This window comes from Rhizophagus irregularis, chromosome 13 (assembly GCF_026210795.1).
Source record: "Rhizophagus irregularis chromosome 13, complete sequence".
Lineage (NCBI taxonomy): Eukaryota > Fungi > Glomeromycota > Glomeromycetes > Glomerales > Glomeraceae > Rhizophagus > Rhizophagus irregularis.
In genome coordinates, this window is record NC_089441.1 from 3739872 (window position 1) to 3767607 (window position 27736).

At 26.3% G+C, this 27736-nt stretch overlaps 6 protein-coding genes across 6 annotated transcripts; 4 read left to right on the forward strand and 2 right to left on the reverse strand.

Annotated features, from left to right (window-relative positions):
• Positions 1-169: 169 nt before the first annotated feature.
• Positions 170-5518, forward strand: OCT59_005408 (uncharacterized protein; the record flags this gene model as incomplete). Its single annotated transcript, XM_066138354.1, has 12 exons — positions 170-1030; positions 1106-1843; positions 1921-2271; positions 2350-2559; positions 2646-2791; positions 2880-3071; positions 3155-3269; positions 3354-3497; positions 3570-3743; positions 3833-4432; positions 4509-4859; positions 4927-5518. 12 exons carry the CDS (start codon positions 170-172, stop codon positions 5332-5334), a joined length of 4290 nt encoding a protein of 1429 aa, XP_065997500.1. The 3' UTR covers positions 5335-5518.
• Positions 5437-6847, reverse strand: OCT59_005409 (uncharacterized protein). Its single transcript, XM_025320640.2, has 7 exons — positions 6606-6847; positions 6449-6523; positions 6282-6366; positions 6133-6209; positions 5970-6060; positions 5797-5895; positions 5437-5711 (listed from the first exon to the last, which is right to left on the reverse strand). Exons 1-7 carry the CDS (start codon positions 6776-6778, stop codon positions 5526-5528), a joined length of 786 nt encoding a protein of 261 aa, XP_025170853.2. The 5' UTR covers positions 6779-6847; the 3' UTR covers positions 5437-5525.
• A 354-nt stretch (positions 6848-7201) lies between these two features.
• OCT59_005410 (uncharacterized protein) lies at positions 7202-9577 on the forward strand (the record flags this gene model as incomplete). The annotated part of the gene is made up of 10 exons (XM_025320641.2): positions 7202-7299; positions 7487-7494; positions 7559-7613; positions 7683-7764; positions 7860-7994; positions 8103-8186; positions 8268-8347; positions 8501-8803; positions 8880-9060; positions 9134-9577. The coding sequence occupies 10 exons, from the start codon at positions 7202-7204 to the stop codon at positions 9362-9364; spliced, it is 1257 nt and encodes a 418-aa protein (XP_025170854.1). The 3' UTR covers positions 9365-9577.
• A 72-nt stretch (positions 9578-9649) lies between these two features.
• Positions 9650-11701, reverse strand: OCT59_005411 (uncharacterized protein). Its single transcript, XM_025320642.2, has 9 exons — positions 11404-11701; positions 11164-11315; positions 11038-11088; positions 10864-10977; positions 10678-10800; positions 10529-10595; positions 10067-10385; positions 9916-9990; positions 9650-9836 (listed from the first exon to the last, which is right to left on the reverse strand). Exons 1-9 carry the CDS (start codon positions 11588-11590, stop codon positions 9773-9775), a joined length of 1152 nt encoding a protein of 383 aa, XP_025170855.1. The 5' UTR covers positions 11591-11701; the 3' UTR covers positions 9650-9772.
• A 4043-nt stretch (positions 11702-15744) lies between these two features.
• OCT59_005412 (uncharacterized protein) lies at positions 15745-17784 on the forward strand. The gene is made up of 2 exons (XM_025309509.2): positions 15745-16729; positions 16829-17784. The coding sequence occupies exons 1-2, from the start codon at positions 16171-16173 to the stop codon at positions 17356-17358; spliced, it is 1089 nt and encodes a 362-aa protein (XP_025170856.2). The 5' UTR covers positions 15745-16170; the 3' UTR covers positions 17359-17784.
• A 6187-nt stretch (positions 17785-23971) lies between these two features.
• OCT59_005413 (uncharacterized protein) lies at positions 23972-26291 on the forward strand (the record flags this gene model as incomplete). Its single annotated transcript, XM_066138355.1, has 9 exons — positions 23972-24152; positions 24279-24433; positions 24653-24697; positions 24953-25066; positions 25195-25317; positions 25549-25615; positions 25712-26039; positions 26111-26176; positions 26246-26291. 9 exons carry the CDS (start codon positions 23972-23974, stop codon positions 26289-26291), a joined length of 1125 nt encoding a protein of 374 aa, XP_065997501.1.
• Between the last annotated feature and the right edge of the window lie 1445 nt (positions 26292-27736).

Sequence of the window (27736 nt, forward strand, 5' to 3'; positions counted from 1 at the left end):
AGTAATATCAGTATCTGAACACAAGCAGCATTCTAAAAATAACACGAAATATTGTAAACTGTCTGTCTATTTCTCCTTTTATAGTTATCATTTTTGTATAATAAAATATTTTCATCTTTTTTTTAACTGGGACTACTTAGATTATTTAACTTTACAATTTAGTGAGAGAATGAGTAGCTTAGAAGCTGGTCCATCTTCATCAGCAAGGCAAAAAAATAGATTATCGGGACCTGGTTCAACGAACGTTACCGAAGAGGCAGTATATGAGTATGCCTTACGTGTCGCGTATTTGGCACATTTAACACAGCCAAAAGTTGCAAGAGCTATACCCTCTTCAGTTACCCCTGTTAGACCTACTCTTGATCCTGCATTAAAGCGAGGCAGTGTTACAGGGAAAGATCCAAATAGATCCATCGAGTATGTTATTAGAGATCACTTTTCAGCTTTTCATGATATTTTCAAAGATGAAAAAAAGTCGACAAAAAGTAATAAAATTCCTAAAGAGTTGGTTAAAATATTGAGAAATAGACTTGGTGATATTACAAGTGGTAGGGATCAAAACCCAATTTTTTTGGATCCTTATTTACAGAGGGATCTTAAATTATTTTATCAGGCTTTACAACAGCCAGGTTTTCGTAAGCAATTTAAAGAAAGTAATTCTAAAATTGAGGATCTTGTTTTAAACTATCTTAAGATTGCTCAGGAGGAACTTAAACAAGCTCAATTGCCTGCAGATATTACATGGCAAGCTAAACTTCAAGATCATGTTAGTATATTTGTGGGTATATTAAAAGAATGTCTTCAAACAAAAGAATGCGCTTACTCAGTAACTCCTGAAATGATGGCACGGTTAGAGATGTATCAATCAAAAATGTCGGGTGGTCCAAAAACACCACATACAACCACGAATGGGGTTAGTATGAATGTTGAAGACATGGAAATGGTTAAAGTAGTTCAGGCAATTTTCAATATTTCCCCTCAACAAATTCAGAAAGATATTAATTTACTAAGAAAAGATTGTACTGAACAAGTAAGTTTCTTAAATTTTATTATTATATTTATTATTTCTGAAGTTGGAAATAAATAAATTTTTTTAATATGTAAGGCTGCATTAGAAGACCTTCGGAACATTATAAATCATGTAAATCGTGGTGCAGCTTTCCCAGCTCGTAGAGATGATTTTGCTTCGGATGAAGCTTATAATAACTGGAAAACAATTGAGCTAAAACAAATTTCCGAAAACATGAAAGTAATGATCGCACTTAATCCAGGCTTAGGTTTAGCTTCAAAAAAGACAGAAGTACGTGAGACACTTTTGTCAGGGGATAAAAGAGTATCATTATCATCAAATCCGCGACGACAAACGTTTACAGGGTCAATGCATCCTGAAACTATGAATGATGCTTTCCGTCAATATGAAGCAACACGTTCAACTGAATGTCAGGTGCGTTCTGATTCACAATATCCTCCACAGAATCCATCGGGTTATCCATATACACAATCGCAACCACCACATCCTTCCTATAATTCACAACAGCAACCACCAACATATCCACCCTATAGTCAACCATATAATCAATATAATCCTCCACACAATCAACAATATAATCCTCCGCACAATCAACAATATAATCAACCATATAATCAACAATATAATCAACCATATAATCAACAATATAATCAACCATATAATCAACAATATAATCAACAGTATAATCAACAATATAATCAACCATATAATCAACAATATAATCAACAATATAATCAACCATATCCCCCACCTAACTCGCAACAGCCACTACAACCTAACGAACCAAAGGAAGCGCTCAATCCACCTATTGAGGTTCGTGTATCATCATGGGTACTCTGTATATATACATTTTTTACATTACTTGTAACATTTTATCATCTCATGTTTAGTCAAGTAGCCAAGGAGAGTCTTTTGTTTTCATTCCGCCAAATCCTCGTGGTTATTACAAGTATTTAATATACAAGTGTATAAATTACGAGTTAACACGCATGTCACACGAAGAGGCTTCTATTAAAATCCTTTCAAAAAGTACTTTGGATTTACTTAATGAATGTGGATTGCGTTGGAGGGTCTCACCTGCGTTTAGATGGTTGCAATATTTAGACAATATTAAGAGTCGATATGATAGCTTCGATTCTGAAACACAACCTCAGATTAGTTTGGACCATATAAAAGAAGGGTTTCATTTATTACACGATGCAATTAGGATACGGCCTATAGATACTTGGACAATTTCCGATGTTTGTATTTTTTAATTCCGTTTTTTTATTCATTTTAAAATTTATGAACAAATTTCATACGAGTTTCTTCGTGTACAGAAAAGGGAGCTTATTGAAGTATTTTCGGGAATTCATGATTCCTTATTAAGAGATCTGAAAATGGGATTAGCATACTATTACAAGATCAAACCGTCAAGTTTTGATCTAAATTTTTTTTTGATGCAAATGATTCACGAAAATGAATTATTCAAAGAAAAATACGCGAATATTCTATCATCTTTATACAATGAACATAGGTCTTGTGTTATTGTAAGTGCCTTTATATGTACCCTATGTTTTAATCATTTTTTAAAGCTTATTATCAAAAAAAAAAAATATTTTTTTATACAAAAAAGGAAACGGCCATTAAGAAATATCAGGAAAAGAGAGACCAGAATTATGCACAATCTGCTAATGAGGTTCATGCTCTAGTATCTATTGCTCAATGGTTTCAACAAGAATTAGATAAATTGCGAATTAAATTTCCAACGCCTTTAATGAAGTTTGTAAAATTTCCGTAATTTATTAAATAATTATTTTTTTTTTTCTTTTTTAAAAAAATATAACATCTTTCTATTATTATAATGTAGCCAAATCGACGTTATTGGTTTGGTAGTGAGAACACAAATTCCTCTTTATACTGCGGACATGGAAAACGCAGCAACTGAAATTTTGAATAAAGTCAAAATGACACCTGACGAAGGAATTCCTGTTGAAGACATTTTCGATTTGTATAGAGAAGTAATTACTCTTAAACAAATCTTTGCAGAGATTTGTCATGGGTTAGTTATTATTATAAGTTTCTTTTTTTAAAAGGTTTAAGTAATTTTGAAAATATTTTCTAACCTATCTTGGTCTCTTACAGTGAAACGTTTTCCTTTAATATTCAGGAATGGTTTGGACCTCATGTTCGTAAATGGTTAGAAGCCATGGATGCTAAAACTCCAGATTGGGTTTCTTCTGCCGTCAAAGTTGACAAAGTAAATGTTATCGGTAATTACTAAATATGGTTTGTTATTAGACATGAAATTATAATAATAATCAACAAATTTTATTTCAAACAGTTTCAAGCAGTTAGTTCTACAGATACCCATTCTTCTTCTGTAGTAGATCTCTTCACATCTTTTAACCAAACCATTGACTTTCTTAAACGATTAAATTGGCCAAACGAGTATCAAGCTGCTCGTTATATGACGAGCTTATCTAGGGTATGTTAACGTATTTCGGGATGATTTTTTACTAAATGTAATAACAAATTTGCTTAATTTCTTTTTATATAGACTATCAGTAAAGCTTTAGAGCAATATTGTAATGTCATTGAAGACAAGTTTAAGGAAGACACGTTTCCACCAGAAGAAACAGGACAACAAGTAACAAAACAATCGGCGTGGTATGTAAGAACGAAAACTGCTATAGCAACCGATAAAGTCGCCCCTTTTGATATTAAACCTGAGGTAATGGTTTTATCCAATCATTCATTCCCGATTTCATTGTATATTTCCATATAGCATTCAAAATTCATTTATAATTTATTTCTTAACAGTCTTGCATTAAAATTAACAATATCGAAGCGGCACATGAACAGCTTGATAATCTGTATACTTCGATGGATGTTGACTATTTGGCTCAAGTTATTCGTGATTCAAATCCCATTCAGCCTGTTCCAGAAAAGGTGGAAAAAACTAACAGATATCTCTATACAATTAAAATAGTTCAAGCAGAAAATTTGCCTGCACTTGATACCAATGGCTATAGTGATCCATACTGTATACTTGCGGATGAAAAAAACAGTACTTTAGCCCAGACACGTGTAATATATGAAACGTTGAATCCACGTTGGGATGAAGCATTCGATATTACCATTGAAGAAACGGATAAAATGCGATGGTTAGGCGTTACAGTTTGGGACAGAGACCAAGTTGGTTCTGATGATGTATGCGGGAAAGCTTATATCAGACTAGATCCCAATTACTTTAATGACTTCTTGGCACATGATGTGTGGCTAGATTTAGATCCACATGGCAGAATTTTATTAAGAATAAGTATGGAGGGAGAAAAGGACGATATTCAATTTTATTTTGGAAAAGCGTTCAGAACATTAAAACGTGCACATGACGATATGGCAAGAATAATTGTTGATAGAGTAAGTACAATATGAACTTGTTTTTATTTTTATTTATCTATGAATTAATGAATGCTAATCATTTCTTATTCTATAGATGTCTCCATTTTTGAGACAATGTTTATCAAGAGAAGTCATTAACAGACTTCTGAAACCCAATTCAAATGGTTTTACCATATTTAAACCATCTGATAAAGGAAAGAAAGTCGAATTATCAGATTTAGAAATTGAAGGAGCGATTGACCCTCTCTTCGATTATTTTGATACTAATTTAATGACACTCAATAGCTTTTTACACCCTGCAGTGTTCACAAAGGTAATGACTAAGGTATGGAAAGAAATAGAATCTATAATTGAGGAACTGTTGGTGCCTCCATTGTCTGATCGGCCTTCAGAGATGAAACCACTTAATGATACTGAAGTTGACACTGTAATTAAATGGCTTAAGGTAAGAGACGATTACTTTTTTATTATTTGCTTAGATGCTTCATTAATAAGTTACTATTGTTATATAGTTCCTTCATAATTATCTTCATGCTGACGGGAACGGGTTATCAAAAGATGAAGTACTCGAAAATCAAAAATATCTTCTTATTCTTCAAATAAGATACTACTATGATATGGAAACTGAAACCCTTATGCAAGAATATCTTAGTAATCAAATTACAAATACATTAACACCGGTTAAAAAATCAGCAAGCATGAGTAAATCAGTGCTTAATTCACGTAACTTAGGGACAATTAAAAAGCGAAAAACTCAAAAACGTAACAATACTAATCAAGATAATAGTGAAATTATCTTAAGAATTTTAAGAATGAGATCCGGCACTAAAAATTTCTTGAAACAACAAATGGAAGAGCGAGCTAAAAGACAAGCTACTGCTTCTTCAGCTTTGGAAGATGCACAAAATGTCGAAACATAGGGTTTTCAAATATATGTCAGACTTGATTTTATTTCTAGGGAAAATTTTATAATATTAATATATATATATATATACTTGTATATTTTTCAAATTTAAACTTTTATATTAATTATATTCTCGTATATCATACTTTATTCTTATAATAATAAAATTTATTTTGACGTCTTATTTATTTATTTATTAAGAAACGACTACAAAAAAACTTTATCAATCAATTTATCTTCCAAGCCCGAATTTTTCATTAATTGTAATAAACATTTCCCAGCTTCTTCAACCTCATATACTAAATCATCGATTGGTTGAGTAGTCTTTTCGATTGATCGTAAGTGTAAGGAAAGAGATTTTTCAATCTCACAAAGTTGATCATCTTTTTCAGGCTTCATAATCGCAAAAAACAATTAAAATAAATATGTACGATAAAACATACTACATCAACTATATCAACTATATCAGTAAACTTACATCATATGATTTATTTTTCGATAGTTTAAATTGACTCTTGATTAATTCTTCATCAATTTCAACCGCTTCTCCCAATTCTTCTTTCAATAAAGGATGAAGCTAAATATGAAAAGATTAATGTGCAATTCTGGGCAAATACAAAGAACCTTTTTTTGCATATTGTTATTTATTACCTTATTCCGTTGAAGCATTTTATTTCGACTATCCACGGCTTTCTTGTCACTACGGAATTTAGTCAAACTCTTCGTATCTTCATGCAAAAGCCTTCAAATAAAGAAATAGTCAAAAAAGCATATTATAAAAACATGATAAAATTTCTAAATTAGAAACACTTGCTGTTTCTCATGTTCAAGTTGCATTTCCATTTGGCTGATCTGATCTAATTCTTGAGCAAGTGTCAATTCCAGTGATCGCTATATAATATTGAAAAAAAATTAAAGGATTATCGGATTTATATCAATAATTGTGATTAAAAAGTTACTTACATTTTGAGAATGAAGTTTGTCATAATCAAAATTGACAGTTTTTGAAGTTTTCGGAACTTGAAGTGTTTCCAATTTTTCGTCAATTCTTGAGGATACACATAAATAACGTAAATAAATAATTGTATATAGATATAAAAGTACAAAATTAATAATAACAAATGATTTACTTTGTTATAAGTTTGTCTAACAAATCTCGCAAATTAGCCTTCCTCTTAGTACCGCGAGTGTTATTCAGCACGGTACTACGCGTTTTCCGTAGATTAATAATTAATAATTGATAAATATATTATTGTGAATATAATTTTGCTTCAAATTCAAACCTACGGAATAGAGTTCAATACCAAATCATGAATATGTTGTCTCGACTTTGTACTTAAGGTCTTCCAGCGTTTATCAACCGTGTTTTGAGATACAAAACGATATTGATAAAATTCTTCACTTGATTCTTCGTTATCACTCTCTTCTTGTTCATGAATGTTGATTGAATTATTTACCATTATGAAATTAGGCTTTTTTTCTTTTTTTAAGAAAAAAAAAAAGACGCGTAAATATAGAGTTACTTCCGTGCCATGCATATAAATTGTCATCTATGCCATATGTGTCACATCTCCACGTTTTTCCCGTTTTCGATTCGCGTTTTCAAAATTATTCCGATTTTTTTTAGGTTATGCTCAGCATGACATGACGGAAATGTAATCATATTTTTTATAGATATGTATGTTTTAAAAAGGCAATTACACAAGCCTTACAACTCTTACTGAATTCAATTATGCTTTTATGAAAATTACTACTGTAAAAAGGATTTTGTTGCCCAATAGGATTTGAAAATCATGACATCTGTTCAGAAATTATAAATATATCGAGTATCGACTTTTCTATATTCATATCTTAACAATCTTTCTTTAATATTTATTTTCTCCATGTCTAATCCACCTCCCGAAGTCCCAGGACAAGTTGTAGATTCTAAATATCTTAAAGAGCTAAGGTCAAGAGTTAAAGAATTAGTCGGCGTATCAAAGTTGGTGTAGTTTTTTTTTATTCAAGCGATTATGTGCGAAAATAAGCCAGCCAGAATTTTTTTTTTGCTATCTCACGTCACATAATCGTTCTTTAGTATAAAATTTTCGCATATATTTGATGTTCCTTAAAAATTTAGACCATATTATTCTAACTACACAACTGTATCTTTCTTTTTTTCTACATAGCTTCCCTGGTATGTAATGCTCATACTGCGCATGTTTTCGAAATTATCACATTAAAATTTGTTCTTCTAACAGGAGCACAACCAATTAGTTTCAATTCCGCGCATTTACAAGAATTGCAAAATGAAAAGTTCGTAATATTTAGTGTTATAAGTCGTTTGTTTCTTAGTAACTAAAAAAAATCAAATCTTTTCTCTAGTTATTTTGTTTGTGAAAAGACAGATGGAACACGTATATTAATTTATATTACATGTGATAATTCTGGCCAACAAGTATTTTTGGTCAGTATTTTTGTTAAAAAAAATATCAAGTTTAGCCTGTCACATTAAAGTAAAATAGAAATGCCAGAATTCACTTACTAAGTAAAAGAATACAGATCGATCGCAAGAATTATTATCGATTTGTACCAAGTTTATTTTTTCCTATTCCTGATGATCCAACATTTTCTCAATTTCATCATGAAACATTGATTGATGGTGAATTAGTAAATGATACTGAAAGTGACGGAGAGGTAATTAAAATTATTACAATTATAATATATAAATATATAATAAATTATACAATTTTTTCAATTTTTTGCAATATTTTTACTTATTTTACTTATTTCTTACTTATTTAGATTACTTTAAAACTCTTAACTTTTGATTTGTTAGTAATAGATAGAAAAAATTTAATGAATAGACCCCTTACTAGTAGATTGGGTGTAAGTCAGTTATTAAAGGATGTTTTATTATATAATTACAATTTTTCAAATTTTAATTGATATATTTTTTGTTTTAAAAAGTATCTTAAAGAAAATATTATAAAACCTTATAAAAATATGTTATTAAAACGACCGGAACTTGTTCAAACGCAACCATTTATGTAAGTTTATAATCTTTATTATTATTACTAAATTATTTATTTAATACGTATAACGATGACATCTAATTATTTTTTATATTTAAATATATATATATATATGTATGTATGTGTATGTGTGTATATGTATATATATATAATTATATAAAAAAAAAGTATAGACCTAAAACAAATGGAATTTTCTTATGGATTAGATAAAGTTCTTGATTCCATACCAAATTTAAGGCATAGTAGTGATGGTTTAATTTTTACATCATCAATAGCAGGTTATAAAACAGGAACTTTTGAAAAAATGTTAAAATGGAAACCACCTAATGAAAATTCTATTGATTTTTTATTACGTTATGATTTTCAAGATGATGAGGATAAACCAAGATTTTGTCTTCATAAATGGATAGCAAATAATGAACATGCTTATTATGATGAAATGCATGTTACAGATGATGAATGGAATGAGACGTAAGTAATTTAAATTTTATATATCATTCTTACTATTTTTTTTTCATTGTGTTAAAATTTTATTTACCGTTATTAGTTGGAAACATGATTATAAAAATCATGAAGGAAAAATTGTTGAAGTAGTATATGATCCTACAATGAATCCACATGCACCTTGGAGATTTTTAAGATTTCGTCATGATAAAATACGTGGTAATCATCAAAGTGTAGTTGAAAAGATACGGCAGAGTATAATGGATGGAATTACTGAAGAACAGGCACGTACTTTTTTTTCGTTTTAAACATTACAAAAAAAGAAAAATATTTAATATTATTCTTTTAATTTATCAGTTACGCTCACAAATAGCATCAATTCGGGAAGCATGGAAAAGAAGAGATGAGGAGGCGAATAAACCTAAACAACTTAAAAGACCAAAACCTGAAGACAAATCTGAAAATGAAAGTAGAGAAAGGTTAGAAAATGGCAATAAATCTAATAAATCTAAAAGATTAAAATATGATCGTGAGGATAATAATGAAAACGATAAAAAGTCTCACCGTATTAATGAGGACACTGGGTGAGAGTGATGAAAAAGTTGACGTTAAACTTTTGCTATAAATTTATAAATTCTACTTTCTACTTTCTACTTAATTGTATTCCAAATCTGCAAACTTGCCAAACTGTTTTACCGTTTATTTATATAATATTATAGAGGACATTTTTTTTTTTAATAATAATCATAACTGTCAAGGAAGGTATGTGTGTGAACATTAATAAAATTCGCACTATACCAGAAAGATAGTAAAAATTATAGGCGTATAAATTATAAAATATATCAAACATTTTCAACTTTCAATCAGATATAGAAGACAGCAATTTAAAAGATTTATTGTATTAATCAAAATCATAAAATAAAGTTCCATATTTCAGCTGGTATTATTCGATTAAAATTAAATAATATAAATTTATCATAATAAAATCTATTATTTTTACATTTGATCTATTTGATCTAATAAATCTTCTGCTTCTTTAACTTCTTCGATCTCGGGGCTACTAAATTGAAGCGAAATATGAATTTATATTAAAAGGAGGAAAAAAAAAAGAGACAATCAATAATTTATTAATAACTTACGGTTCTGGCTCCTCAATGGGGACCAAAATATTTTCTAATGAATTACTTGATCTTGTAACAGGTTTACGACCCATCCTATCAATTAGAATCGAATTTATAAATAAAAATAAAGTTTAATAACATACTCGAAACGACAGCAATCTTTTATTACCTTCTAGATTTAATCACTTGACCACGAAAAGTTTTAGTTAAAACAGATTCGGGACGTTTTTGTGGTTGTATTTCTTGTAATTCTTCTTGATCTTCTTCATTTGTTGATTCACTTGCAATTGTACTCTTTGACTCGAAAGCATCATCTACTTTAGTTTTCTTTGAAGGAGAAAAGGCGTCAGTAGGAAGAGGCCGTGAAGATTTACCACGAGTATTAGCATGTTTGCTGGATTCACTTTCATTCGATAACTCTTCTTCAAACTCATTTTCATCTAAATGTTCATCATGCGAAGCTTGTAATTCTGATGACATAATGGCACCTGTTAAAAAGTAATAAAATTAAAATTTACAAGAAATCCTATTTTATAGGAGAAGTGTTAACCTTATATTCAAAAGGTTTGAACGTCTTTAACCCTTATAATAAATAATTAATTACTTAATAAATTTAAATAACCCCACATACCATTCGCATTCAATACTTTCATCAATTTTTTCACTTTCTTTTTCTTGGTATTCATAACTTTTTTAAACTATACGAAAAAAATATATTCATTACATTATATTAATTAAACATATTGATGAGTTCACACATATTACACATATTGTAATTACCTTTTCTATTAATAATGTTTGATTATGTATCTTTTCGTCAGTTATTGATTCAATTTTTTCTTGCATTTGTCCTTTAATTTCCTCCAAATCATTAACACGTAATTCATACGTGATTTTACTTTTCTATTATTAAAATGATTAATCAATATTAAATAATTTGATTTTGATTTGAATTAATCTGCTTACTAAAAGCTGATTTCTTTCTTCAATAAAAAAATCCATCCATTCTTGCCACATCTTTATAGTTTCAAATTGCGAGACCGGATTTAATGAAATACTTCCAAGTGTAAATTGTAATTCCTATTTTTTTTTTAGTTAATAATAATAATAAATAATAATAGTAATTCAAATTCAACTAACCATTGTAGATTTTGATTTTCCAGTTTGTTGCATCGACCAATTCCATGTTATCTAGTTGATTAAGAAATGAAAATTACTTAATATATTTTAAAAACAGAATGGATAAAAAAATTGTAAATTTAGTACCTTGGCATGTTGTTCATTAACAATAATATTACAAGATAATTTTTGATTTCCATATTTATCGTTTCCTGATAAAGCCGCTTGAGTAGCTTCACAAAAATCTTTAGGATTTCTTATATTATCCGGTTTCGTATTTTTTAAATCCAATAATGTAACTATATACATATATAAATAAACGGGTCATTAACGGGTCAATTAACGAAATATGATAATCATTTAATACGATAATCATTTAATACAAACCATTTCGCGCCCAAAAAGATTTACAATCAGTTAATGATAAATCACAAATAATTTTTTCGTCTCGACCTAATAGATCTTTGAAAGGGTTAACTTTCCAATTAGATCTAACATAAAATATTTTGTCTATTTCATTTTCTTTTGTAGATAATTTAAAACAAGTGATGGAATTATATTGATTTGTCGTCATTTTTCTTATAAATAAAAGAAAATTTTATTATTAAGTTAAAGTAACGTGAAAACTTTAAAAAAGGTTGAAAGAGAAGTCTAAATAATAAAATAGAGGTTTGAAAGTAAACATGAAGTAACATCAATCTGGAATTTATTGAAATAAACAAAGATCCAACCAATCAGATTCTAATAAATCATATGATTTAATCCGAAAATCTGAAATATAAATTTTGTCAACTTTACGAAAATTAGTAACTAGTTTACGGGATTTTTAACCACAGCACTCTTAATTGTATAGTTATTCACTAGTAATAGTTGTTTACTTCTTTTATGTACTCGTCATTGGTTACTCCTCTCTGAAATAAAATAAATAAATAAATTACGAAAATTAGTAAAGTAGGCAAATTTGATTTTCAGTTATATTTTTTTTATATTTTTTATATTTTTTTTAAGTATAAATAATATAAAATTAAGTATATATTTTAAAAAAAATTTAGGTGACCCTTAAGGGAAAAACTGAGTAAAGAAGGTAATAAACATCAAGCCTCATCTACTAAAATCCCTCAAACATCAACTGATAATGCTTCCTAAAAGTACCATCCTACTTCAACTTTGTACTTTGCAAAAAGACCTTTGCAAAGAAACTAACAGGGAAACTTCATACAAATGCAGAGTATTTTTAAACATATTTTTATTATAAATATTTTCTTTTATAGAGATACAGTATATATTTCAAAGATACAGTATATATTTCAATTAATAAAACAATCAGAGATTCAGAAAAATAATCACTTACTTCAGAAAGAGCTAGAATTGAAGCTAATATTATATAAAGAACCGACATAATTTTAAAAATGAAAATTATAAATTATAAAACTTTGATGAAAATTATCTGAATCTAAAAATTTTCAAATTTTGAAAACGAAAAAAGAATTTTGAAAATGAATTAATTAAAGTTGTAATAGTATGTATATTTCACATCCGAGCATTCGAGATTTATGAAAAAAATGTATTAACAAATCACATTTGGAATGAAAAAAATGTGTAGAAATGGCAGAAGAAGATAAAGAGAAAACAGCATTTATCTGTTCACAAGGATTGTATGAATATAATGTTATACCATTTGGATTAAAGAATGCACCAGGAACATTCCAAAGGTTGATGGATGAAATATTAAAAGAATATATTGGAGAATTTGTTACAGTATATTTAGATGATATAATGATATTAATAAATGCTAATTTTATATGTTAAGAACTCAAAATTTTTAGATTATACAACCTACAAATATTAAAAATTATACGAATTATACGCGAAAAAGAATAATAGAAGAAAAAATATTAAATTATACGAATTATACGCGAAAAAGAATAATAGAAGAAAAATGAATACTTTTTAACACAATCAAATTATAGAATCGTTAATTTATACGTTACGTAACATTTTGTATTTTTACACGAATTACTGTATCATATACAGGTTTTTAAAAAATACATGCAAAATGTTATTTAAATTTTGTCCATTTCAGTATTATTTTAATAATATATTTTAAGAATAAATGGTTCGAATTACCTTATGCTATTGTGGCCCGCATTATAAATTTTAACGTTAACTCCTCCCTAAAGAATTCTCGCCCATATATAATCCGTACATATCAAATATGAAACATAAAAAAACAAAGAAAAAAGATGAAAATTACAATTATTTCTCCGTAAAATAATGATCAATGAATAAATAAACCCCTGAAACGAATGCTGTCAAAAGTTAGGGATGGTCGAGATCCTAGGTGAATCGATTTCATGTGATACTTCTTTTTAATGATGATTACTTCTTTTTTAAACCCGATCTTAATGGTTTGTGACATTTTCTGGGGAAATTGTAAGGAATAATATATATATTTCATCATCATCGATCAGCCGTTCAGACTCTTTAACTCTTTTTTATTTATCAGATTCTGCATGACAAACAGACATTTGTCCATAATGACACTCTTAGATTATACGAAATCCGATATTATAGTATATATGGAATGTCAATTGGGGTGCCAATTGTCATGTGTACAACTTCCAAATATTAAAAAATGATTAGCGATTTGTAATGTTAAGGGCAACCATAAAAAATAATCAAATCAATTAAATTTCTTCTCACTTATTAAACCGGTTTAATAAAGTTTCTCCTCCTAATGTACACGTGATTTTATATGTTTTCCCTTTTCCCACATGAAAATTGATAATGATTCGTTGGGGATTTTTTTACTAAATAAAAAAAAATACCGTTTAAGTTGAAAATCATCATAGGAACCTTTTTAAGGAGAAGAATTACTTGTTATTTAGGAAGATTTTTCCTTTTTTTTCTTTTGTACATTTTTTTCTTAATGGGTTTCCATTAAGAAATTTCTAAAACATTTAAAACTTTTGAAAAAAAAAAGGGACATTGATAATCTTTATTAAATCTTTAAAAATCGTTTTTTAATGATGATATTCTTTAAATTAAAAGACATCAGGTGTCGTTACACGTTACTTTGACACCAAAAAACGAAATCATTCTTATTTTGTAATTTTTTTGGGGAAAAAAAAAACTGAATTACCTAACAGACAACTGAATTACCTAATCGACGCGAAACAATATTAAAAAAAAAAAATTGATGTTTTATAATTTTGGAAACCAATATAAACACGGATTAAAAAATAACTAATACAAACACGGAAAAAAAACCAATACAAACATGGTAAAAAAAATCATAATACAAACATAAAACTAATACAAACAAGGTTTTTGACATATGAAAAAAAAGAAAAAGAGTTTTTTTTTAATATGAAAAGGAATTAAAAATTATTTTTGATCTAAGATAAAAAGATAATGAAAATAATGAAAAAAATTTGGGGAAGAAACATAAATAGTAAAACAATTAGTGTAAACATATGTAAAGATGTTACATTTTTAATATAAATAATTTTTTCATGTATTAAAAAGGATTGATGAAAAAAAAAAAATTGGTAACAAGAATCAAGAGGTTCATTCTGAAGGAACATTAACACGTGAATATTACATGCTGTTTACGATTACCCTTTTACTCATCTAAATTTGGTTAATTATTGCATTACTTTTACCGAACTTTTTATGCATTTAGTCAATCTACGAAGATATTCACATTGATTCTCTCCGTTTTATTAATTAAAAAGAGAATATTAATTATAATATTGGACATAATCTTCAAATAAAAAGAAATCTAATTTTGGAAGTTTTTTAAACTTGAAGAAAATAATAATTATAAATAATTAAAATATTGTTTTTTTCCGCGACGTGTCATAAGAATATGTATCAACGTAACACAATCGAAACGAAATTTGAGGTGATATATGATGATATCATAATATTATAAAATTATATTATTATAATTATTATAATTATTATTATTATCCCAAAAAAAATGATCATCATACCGCAGTCAAATCCCATTGATATATGGACTAATATAGAATGATTTTTTAATGATTTTACTTTTTTATCTACAATATATTAAAAATGTATATAATACTCCATACTTTAGTATTTACTTTTTGTATGTTCGAAACGGTGAAAATCAAATGAAATTAGTTAATCATGATCATCATCACAAGAAAAATTCAGTACAAGGGCTCTCTTCTTCACTTTCCTCGGTTTAAAAAAAAAGTCGGTGAATTCCGTCTTATTAATTATTACGTTTGTGTTATATAAATCACCTCATCTCATTGTATTCTTATTGTAAAAATTGAGTTAAATTTCATGTGTAAATTTGTAAAATTTTATTTTGTTTGTCAAAATTAAACTTATAAGAAAAAAAAAAATTTTTTTTTTTTTCATTATCATACATCAAATCCGAATTTCTCCTTGCTTCGCCAAATAAGATAAAAATTTTTTTTTTTTCGATTTTTTTTTTTATTTATTTATTTTATTTTGAATATAATTTACTTACTTGTCCAATTTTAGTAGGTTATCATCAATTTTAATATGGTAAGACTATTTTATTTTTCCACGCGCATATTTTGAACCGCCAAATTTTTTTTATTGTAACTATGTAACTATTTATTTTTATTGTAAATTATTATATTTATATATATAAAAATAATATATATATATATATATACAAACATACATATATATATATACATTATATACATTTATATATATATAAAGTAAAAAAAAAATAAATGTCATTTTTACAAAAAAAAAAAAAAAAGAAAAAAAAAAAATTTTTTTTTTTGTATATGTGATACTTACATTTTTATTTCAATCATACCAAATATACATATACCAAATATACATACCAAAATAAAACAATAAATAGGTAGCGGTTTTTACTACAATTCCCGTACTCTCAAAAAAAAAACGAAAAAGAGAAATATTTTTCCCGGCAATATTTTATATCCTGCGTAATTTAAAAATACATCTTGAAAAAAAAAAAAAAAAATTATTTATTTTATATATAAATTCCTTAAAATTCCTTAGTTTAGATTTCTTCTTTTTTTGCAAACAATAGCGTAGCACCATTCAATTTCAAACTATATATATATATATAAAAAAAAAACTTTATTTTTAATATAAATCAATCCATAAACAATGATTGATACACCATCAGCTGCCGCTTTTTATCATGGACAAAGTAAAAATGTAAAAAGTTTGTTCATGCCACTATTTCCATCCTCGTTTACTGGTTTTAGTCTTTTTCAACAACCTTCTCAACAAGAAGTTAAACTTACCTCTATCGAACCTACTTCAAACGATCTTGTTACAACTACTCCAACTGCTCCAACTGCTCCAACTGCTCCTCAACAACCAACTCACTCAAATAAACGTCCTAGAGATAGAAGAACTACTCAAAGACAACAACAAAATTCTGTTTCTGCAAATATTGCTGCCACTGCTCCTCAAAGAGTAATGGTATCAAATATGGGTAACTCAAATTCTGTTTCAGTTCAACCTATTTCTAAACCTTCTTCCGCATCTTCCTCTCATCATCATCGAAAAAAGAAATCTTCAAATAAAATTAACAGAAAGAAAGTTGATGAGGCTATCACTTTATCTGCTTTTGCTGTTCAAGCAGATAATCAAGGAAATCATGATGTCGCTATGGATTATTATTTAACTGCAATCGAAAATATGTTAGATGCTTTACCAAGTGAGTTTTATTTTATTTTATTATATAAATATAAATATATAAATATATAAATATATAATTTTTTTAACAAAAAATTATTTTTTTTATTCACTTCCATAGTTCACTCTAATCAATCTCGAAAGGACGCGTTGAAGAATAAATTAAGAGATTTTATGGATCGAGAAGGATTAACTGATGATTTCATGGAATCGACTAATGCTTCCTCAGCTGCCAAAGCTGCCGAACGCGAAAAATATAAATCAGCTTTTAGTACAAATGCTATATCTGAAAATATTATACAAGCTGCTATCACATCTGCTGTCGCATTAAAACAATCACCAATTCCTGATGCAATATCGGCAACAGTAAATTATACCATGAAGAAAATTCAAAAAATTGATGAAACTTACGGACTTCAAGATAAAGCATGGGAAATATCAAGAACTGGAATTAATTTGGCATTAGAGATTGATCAACAATATAACGTTCATGAAAAAGTTGGAAATGCTCTCTTTACAGGATTAGCAGCTGCAATGAAGGCAGGAATCGCTTACAAAGATTCACCTTCATATCGTGAGATACGAAAAATGAAAACTGAATTTCAAAGTGCGGGTACTTCTATCAGTCATAGTATTAAGGAAGAATCTTAATATTTAATTAATAAAAAAAAAATATATATATATTTTTAATTTAGTACATTAATAATAATAGTAAAAAAATCATTTCATTCCATTTTTCATTTCATTTCATTTTTTTTTCTTTTTCTTGGATAGAAGGTAATAATATAGAAAGATGTATGGTTTTTTTCACTTAATTTCTGAATAATTTTATTGTCTAAAAAAAAAAATAGTATTTACAACTTCCATCACACAGATCGTATATCTTTCACATCTCCTCCCTCACATTCCTCATTCCCCCCATTCCCCCCCTTTCCCCCCCAAAAATAATTATTCCCGAATTAAAAATTTTTTTTTTTGTGGACAATTTTTGTACATAGATTTTTTTTTTGATATAAAATCAATCAAAAAAAAAAAGTAAAAAAAAAAAGTAAATAAAGTAACTTTAATTTTATTATATAAAAATTGTAATACATAAATAACACATTTAATTTGTACGATAAATTATTTGACCCCTCTTCTTGCAGGGTAAATCTCGTGAAATTATGATCAAATTTTAAAGAAATGCGTGGTTTTGCTTTATTGTGCATTAGTTTTTCATTATGTATATACGTGACCAAACAATGACCCACTAATATTATTATCACATGTCAGAAATTTTTTTGACAAGATCTCATGATTATCACACGCACAAGAAAAAAAAAAATAGCACACCTTAATGTAAAATTATTACTCCGTTATTTTTCTTGTTTTTCGAATAAAGGAAAATATGAAAAAAAAAAAATTTCTAATTAGATCAAAAAAATAAAATAAAATAAAAATAAAAATAAATAAAATAAATAAAATTTTTTTTCAAATTACAAAAGAGATCGGGATGAAATCAAATCGGAATGAAATGTAATTTGTTCATTTCTTATCCTTAATATTTATCTCGTACTCTTGTTTGAATATTTATTTTTTTATGTGGAACAGGAAATAACTTTTAACGGGATCGAAAAAAATTTTTTAAAGCAAAAAGTAAAAAATCAGTTAAAAAAGATAAATGCGTTTTGGATAACCCGAATATAAAAAACTGGAATATAAACAAGTTTTTTAACTTAATGACTGCGCCACTTGTGAACATTTAAATTCATTACCTAATACAGAATATACAGAATAATAATCAGTTTGGGTGATACGAAAGAATGGGCCATTAAAAATAAAGTGGCCCTTACATTATTGTTTATCCAATGCTATCAATTTTACACGACATGTTCTTTTGAACGCAGTCCATTAATGAAATTTTTCTAAACAAGTTTAAAAACCTTGTGGCAACTGTGTCAATATCAACTGCGGCGTTTGTACATTTTCCCCTTAAATCTTTTTTTTTTTTATCTAAACCTTTAAATGAGTCCAATTTACGTCATTTAGATAAAGTTTGATTCATTTATTTTTTTTATGATGTTTTTGCATATCAGTTGATAAAAAATCAAAAAAAAACCTCATTTTTTGAGGAAATGGAAAAAGTGATCTCCCACCAAAAAAAAAAAAATTTATTATTTTGGAAAAACTTTGCCACAAAAAAAACTTGAACAGAAATAGATTCTTCCGCCCGACACCCGCCCAATGTTTTATTTGGGAAACATTCATTTTTTTTTTTCAAAAAAATTAATCCCACAAAACTTTTACAAAAACGTGTTGTTTTTGTTATGACAATTTTGTCATTTTTGTTGTTGTTGTTGTAATTATCATATTATTATTATTATTCATATTATTATTTATTCATATTATTTAACCATTTATATATTTTTCTAGTTTTTTTTTTCTCGCGTAACGTTTTTTTTTCTTATAGATTGATTGAATGAATAAAGATATTAATTAAATTAAAATATTTATTATCTATTGGCTTATTTTAGTTAAAAAAGTTTTATATTGTTTGGTTAGAGATCGCTTACTTTAAATAATACTTTGACCTAAACTAAGTAAACTTACTCCACATTATACCTATAAAATCTAAATATTTAGATCTTAAGTTAATAGGATTTTTGATTGGTGTTCCCAATAATTATTAATTTATTATTTATTTTATTTATTTGTGAAACAATAAATTTTACATGCATACATGATACATAATATATAATATATATATATATGTAATTATTATATTGACAATAGGAAATGCATTCATTTTAGAAAAACGGAATTACTAATGGCCGTTAAAAAAAGAAATTTCTAAGAAATCATTATTATTAAAAAGAGAAAGTGAAGGAAAAATACAAAAATGGTAAAAATGGTAAAAAAAAAAAAAAAAAAAAGGCTTTTTCCGAGAACTTGTTAATTTATTTTAAACATTGTTCTTAAATAAAAAAAACACGATTTCCAAAGTAGGAGATTTAAACATCATAAAAAAAATATATATATATATGATCTTAACCAAAATCATTCAACAAAAAAAAATTTTTTTCACATGAAGATTATGTTGTTTGTGTTGCTTTTTTTTGTGTGTTGCATCAAAAAAGATTTTCATAGTTTTTTTTTTTAACACGTTTTTTAGCTTGAAATAATGAGGGTGGCTTTTTTTTTTGTTACATTTCCCACTTGCTTGGAAAATAATAATAATAATAATAATATTTTTTTTTTCAACCGATTGTCAAGTGTCAAAAAAAAAATCGATTGTTTTCAATAATTTCTTTTTTTTATGTTTTAAAAAAAAAAAGATGATTTGATACATTCGATCAAATTGATCAAATTATGTAATTGGCGTTCTTTTTTGATCCATTCTTCTTTTACTTTAGTATTAAAATGACTAAATGTTTGTTTTGATTTGACATAATACATTACATTATGAAAAAATCATATGAAAATAAATGAAAATGAATGATTTTATTTGATTGTTATCATCATCATTTTTTTTTATATAAAAATTTTTTTTTTTTTTTTGACAATAAAGGACAATATCAATTTTTAATGATATTCAGCTGTCAATTTTTTTTGAATCGTATATCAATCGTATATCAATAGTATATCAAAGTTCGTATATCAAATATGACAAATATAACAATTATAACAAATTATAATAGATAAAAAGGATTGTCCATTATCACATCATATTATTTTATATTATTTTATTGAAATAAAGACATATTCTGGTAATAAAAATGTAATCTTTGTATGTATCCTTTCTGGGTAAATAAAATGTAAAATCCTCCTATGATTCCTATCTGGTAAATAAAAATGTATTCCTATGATACCTATCCGGTAAATAAAAATGTATCTGAATAAAAAAAATCTCCGATTAAAAAAAAAAACTATTTTTGAAATGATAATTAATAATAAACCAACCTATTTTAAGAAATTATGATTCGGATTTGAAAAAAAAAAAACGTGGCCCATTAAAGATTTGTTCTAAATTTGTAAATAAAAAATCAATTTTGGTTATATTGAATTTTTCCTATATCGTATGTAATCACGTTTTTTTTTTATTGATATTTCTGAGAAATAAAAAAAAAAATAATAATAATAATAAAAAATAAAATAAAAATAAAAAATAAAAAATAAAAACGAATTGAAAATCAATATTTTCGTTCCAAAAAAGATTGTTATTTTTTTTTTAAAAAAAAAAGATTATTTTTTTTTCGAAAAATAAAAAAGAGATTTTTCGAAAAAATAAGTAAATAATAATAATAATAATAAAAATATTAAAAATGTAATAAAATAAAATAAAAAAACAAAAAAACCTGTCAAATGAATAAAAAAATTTTTTTTTTTTACAGGTCTTTAATCAAGTATAAAAAAAGTTTTTGATGATTCTTCAATCCTAAAATCTACTCTTTAATCTTTTGAAGGCGCATTGTTTTTTTTTACATTGAAAAAAAAAATATTTTTTTTAAAAAAAAAACGATAAACTAAATCGGATACAATGAAAATATTGTATTAGCTTTTTTGGTCATTTCGCCGAGATCATCTTTTTTTTTCTCCCACGATTTATTTATTTACACCGAAAAAAATTTATATACGTGTGTATAATATACATGCTATCTCATATGCATACTATCTCATATACTGGACATACTATCTTTATATTCTTATAATAATAAAATATTACATACATTACACACATTACAACATTTTAACATAGGGAAAAGTAAAAACCTGCAATTAGATTTTTGTCTTTAAACGGCTTAAAATACGGCTTAAATTTGGGCTTATATTCGGGCTTATAAATGAAATACGACAAATAGTTGAAATAGTTGAAATAGTTTGAAAGTTGAAATGAATACAAAATTATAAAAACTTTTGTTACTAAAATTTTCATAGAAAAAATAAACTGGTTTTCAAGTTTTTTCAAACACAATTACACCATTATATTTTATATACATTATATAAACATTATACTGTATACATAATAATACACATTATATACATTATATACATTATAATTTACACTATACAAATTTAAACACATTTCATATTCACATCATTTACACATCCTAATATAGTACAACAAATCAACTTGACAACTTGACAGCACTGGTCAAAGCACCTATTGTTTATAATATCATGTGAAAAAATTTTTAAAAAAAAGTATATAAATAATAAATATAAATAAACAAATTACACTGATATAATTCAATATATGATTAACTAACAATTAGGTATTTGTTAATTAAACTAATAATTACGGTAATAATATCGGGAATATCAAAATATTCGGAATATCGGTTAAGAGGTTAAAGAATTTTATTCAAATTCTATTTATAGAAAAATAATTTTGTTATATTAAAAAATAAGGAATATATTGCGTTTATATATATGTATGTATGTATGTATTATACATTTATACGTATATATAATTTTTAAATTCTTAAAAAAAAAGTTGTTAATAAAATTAATAGTAAGTAGTAACCAAAAAAAAGTTATTTATTAATACGTGTCATTTGTTTGTTGTATAAAAAAACTTTTTTTTTTCAAGTTTTTCATTTCTTTCGTCATTTTCGTCATTATTAAATGATGCTCTTTTTGTATGACCCGAGTTCATTATATTACTAAATTTATAAATTGCGTATGTTACAACAATTGACTTTTAACGTTAATACAGTAATATTTAATATTGTTAAAAAAAAAAATATTTAATTACGGTAATCCAGCAATAATTCCTGTTACAACTGTCCAATTGTTTAATTATCAATTAACCCTTCATATAACCCGCGAAGGTTGGGCGCAGCAAGTTACAAAATTTTGTTAATATTCTTATTTTATATGGAAATTATGAAATTTGTTCAATTCATGATCGCGTCATTTCTTATTATCTTACGCGTTTATTATTTATAAAACTTTGAAAAAGGATTTTGGAGTAAATTAATGAAATACGTAATTCCTAATTCGATTAATTCGATTCAATAACATTATGTATGATTCAATGGAAAATTCTTTTTAAAGGTTTTAATACAATAGAATTTTGAGATATAATTATAATAATGATGTAGAAAAAACTTATGATAATTACTTATAATTACTTAATTACTGTAATTACTGATTCAGATGATTTAGATGATTCAAATGATTTAGATGATTTAGAACAATACATACAATACATGTATATATATATATACAATACATGTATAGTTAAAACGCGTGATATCTCTTATTTGTCATATCAAATTAATTAAAAACTAATCAAAAATATACAAAAAATTATAATAAAATTATAATATATACAACGAATTGATTAAATGCTAATTTATAATTTATTATAAATATTATAAATCAGAACTCCCTGAGTACACCATCCATTAATCGCATGCATGATATTACTGATGTTACTCATGTTACTCATATGCTTTTAAAATATGTAAGTTTTCTATAAATGCTCACAGCATACACGCATCAAAATGTCCTACTCATTTTGAAGGTTTAACAGATATATTATTACCTTATATTATAATAAAGATATTGCCTATATTATTTATATTATTTTAGCTATTTTTAACTGATCAATATAACAATTATAAGTTAAAATGTTAATGCTATCGAATAGTTTAAGGTTAGATCTAATTAGGATTAGGAGGATTATTAATCAATATGTTTTTGGTTTTTTGGTTTCAAATTTACATGCATGTATTAAATAAATATCTATTGTCATTTTCCAATTAACATATATAACATATTAATCATCAGAGAATATATATATTAACGAGTTTTTTCTTTTTCATCTAAGAAAAGGATACAATTAAGGATACAATTAAGGATACAATTAAAGGATACAATTAAAGGTACAATTAAAGGGTATAATTAAAACAATTAAAATCATAGTTATCCTAATCTTAACTGATAAAAAAATGGTTCACAGATTCATTATGATATCATCGAACGTTTTCAATTTCCAAACAGTCCATTCAAATAGGTGGAATGAAAAAAAATGTGAGTATTACAAGAAATTACGCTATCCATTAAGATTAAATTGGATCAGGTTAAAATTCCGGAAATGGATATATATGTCGTAATGAATTGACGAAATCGTTCCCTTTTTTTTTAAGAAATTCTCTTTTTCTTTTTTTTTTTCTTTCTCCTTTCTTTCCCACTTCCTTTTTTTTTCTATCTGCCTATCTACTTGGCTATCATTTCATTTCATTTTTTACTTTTCAACCTAAGAAAAAAAAAATCAATAATGTCAACAAGCAGTAGTGTGAAATTTTTTAAGATAACATACCAAGAAAATGATTCAGAAAAATTATTTTATGTTAAATCAGTTTGGAAAATTGATTCATTGAAAAATTTATCAGGATTAAAAGGAAAAATCGTTTGTGAATTAACTGTAACTAATTGTTATTCATTTTGGACGCGAGATGGTAATAAACTAATTTATAAATTATATATAAATATATTATTAATTAATGATAGTAATTATTAATTATTTATTATAAATTTTGATTTTTTTTTTTGATTTGTTTTTTTTTCTATTTATTTTGTTAAAGTTACATTGGGCGATTTAAGATCCACCAAACCTAATAATATACGCGTCGAAAAAGAATTTTGTGAAGCAACTTATGCGGCATTATCTGGACTTGAATCTTACGAAAATCGAGAATTATCATGTGTGATTACCATTGAAGATGATGATGATGCTGAGGTAAAAAAAAAAAGAACACAAAGGAAAAAAATAAATAAATAGATTGATTATGTAATCGATTCTCTCTGAAATATATATATATATTCGGCTTGCTTTTTTTTTTAAAAAAATATGTTATATGTTATGTGTTATATATTATGACATTACATCATATACTATACACACATTACACATTGCAACACATATATATTTTTTTATCTTTTATCTTTTTTAAAAAAGCTTTCCTGGAATTGGAAAATGAATGAACCTGAAACTAGTACCATGGTTTGTATTTTGATTACCTTTAATTATATAATTATTTTATATATATATAATTAATTAATTGTTTATTTTTTTTTTATATGTATTAATTTATTACATTCATCTTTTATATTTATTAACTTATTATTTATTTCTATATGTATTAATTTATTATATGTATTAACTTACTATTTATGTATTAACATTATTTATTCTTTATATATGTCTTCAATACTATTTTTTTTTTTGTTTTTTGTAAATATATATTATTATTTTCAGGCATTAAAATTTACTCTCGGAACCATATCTTTATATCCTGTTTCAAAACATGATACTGTAAAGATGTGGCAAGAATGGATGAATTTCTTTATTGAAGAAAGAGATCTATTTATGGTAAATAAAAATATATACATATATATATATATAGCATATATTTGTTTATTTGTAATTATTATTTTTTTTTTTAATATAGTTTTTTTTTTCTTTGTAATTCATATTTTTTGTCTTTAAAAAAAAAAAAGATAAAGAGAGATAATTTTGAAACGCGTATCGAAGATTTATCAGAAATCAATAATCAAATGAAAGAAAAAATCGAGTCAATCTCAGTTGATAAAGATAATGATCAAAAATCTTTGACTGGAAAGGTAGTTAGAGATCATAATATTATATATTATATTATAACGTAGACCAACCCTTATAACCCAACCTTATAACCCTAAACCTTATAACCCTAACTCTTATAACCCTAACCCTTATAACCTAACTTTATAACCCTAACCCTTATAACCCTAACCCTTTTTTTTTGTTTTGTTGTTTTTGATATAATGTTTGTATTTATATAATATATAATTTTTTTGTATTATGTGTATTTTTAGTTCAAAACAGTCTTAAACAAAAAGAAAAGGAAAACGAAAAAATTAATAAATTTATTAAGTACAACTGGTAAAAAATTACTATATGAAAATATATATATATATATTTTTTAAAACTTTTTACTCTAACATGAAAAAAAAACGCGTTCTTTTTTTAAAAAAAAAGATACCACCGAGCCTTCAAATGAACCATTGGAATCGCAATCGCCAAATGTTTCAGATGATCAAGATAATGAACCTGTTACACCTAATAGGAGAGTATCACCTCGCAAAAAATCTCAATCGCCAAAGTCTAAACGAGCTTCTATTCCTTCCAAGAAGGTTAAATTAGGTAAAATAGTTGAATCTGATGAAGATGAGTCGACTGAACAAAAAGAACATCAAGAACACCAAGAAGAATCAAAAGAACCAGAAGAACAAGAACAAAAACAAGAAGAAGAACCTGAATCTATTCTCACTAAAACTTTTCGTGGTCAAGTAATTAAGTCTCGAAGGTACAAAATATTATTTTAATTTTTTTTTTTTTTAATTGCATTTTATAAAAATTAATATAAAAACAAATTAGAAGGCTATCTCGAAAATCATCTTCCACATTAGATGATATTTTAGTTACTCCTGAACAAAAAGACACGTAAGTATAATCATCTTTTTTTTTTCAGAAATAAATATTTTACTTAAATATTTTTAAATCTTTTTTTAGTGGTAGTTCTTCTCGAGGTTCTACTAGAAAGAAACCGAGAAAATAATTTTTCTTATGATATTTTCTTTAAAAATTGTATATAGTATTTTTGTTCTCGATTATTATTTTCTCGATTATCATTTTCCCGATTATATCAATTTCTCGTTCTATTGTAAATAATAAATGCTGTGCCGTTTTAATGTGTTCACAGCTGTTTTTGTCAAGAATATACTTTTTTATTTTACTTTCTATTTCATTATTTCGTTTAGTATCTTTTAATACCGTAAATATTTCAACCCCGCTACGCTCGAAAGGTTTAGATACAAAGTTGCTTCCCCTTCGCATATTACCATGTAAAAATGCTTGCAAGCTGCGGTACACAATATAGTTGTGGGACTTTTGTCCACATGGTTTATCTATATGCTCCACACGGGCAATTGGATACTCATATCAATGAAATAAACTAGCTCTCGTGAAATTTCCAACATTGGATCGTCATTTTGATTTGAAAGCCAAAATCCTTCCTTTAATTTGTTGCAATATGACACCCTTAGAGAATTACTACAAGTACTACAATCTCTCTAGAGTACCAGCACGAATTCTAAAAGGAGAACGTACATGGCATAATGCTTCTCAAAACATATGATGATACTTATTGCTCACCTATATATTTGTATCAATTATATACAAAGAATCCTTTTGGAACTTTGACTTTTCAAGTTCATAACATAAAGTATCGAGAAACACAAGTGCAAGGATACTGAATGGAAATACAGTTGTAGTATAGAAAATTGGCACATAGAACAGCTATCCTAGTAATATCACCCTACAGGTAGAGGGAAGCAGTATTGGAATTGAAAGGAATGAAAGTCCATTATGCTTCTAACACGTAAATCTCGCAAGAAATGAACATAAATTATTATTGACATCAGTTCATTCAAGAACCCATCTATCCCCATCCATTCTATCTAACATCGATCCGCCAATTCCTATTAAACCTAAATAAACTAACCGTCATTACTATAATTATTACGCATAAAGAAAATATAAATAAAATTTCCTGCATATCAATACATATTTTGACCAAAACCAATCATCCATCAAAGGTAAGTATTCCATTGGTTACTTTTTCAAGCACTGTGTACTTGCTTAGCGAAACTTGTCTTCTAGTTATGACCGTAAGTTATAACCGTAAGTTATAACCGTAAGTTATACCCGTAAGTTATAACCGTATAGCACTGACCAAAAATACCCCCGAGCATTTTATATGGAACATGCCAAAATTGGCCAGAATTAGCCTACCAGAATTAAAATTTTTTTAATCGCATTATAGCCGGTATAATGGGTACTGACGCCAAAAAGGTAGTCGCTATATGGTTTTTCGTTTATCAAGTTCATCCACAACGGTCTGTGTGAGGAAATATATTTTTTGAAAATAATCAATAGAGGAATTTTTTTTATTAGTTAAAAGGTACGGACTTAATTAAAGATTACTTTTATAGTATATCTGAT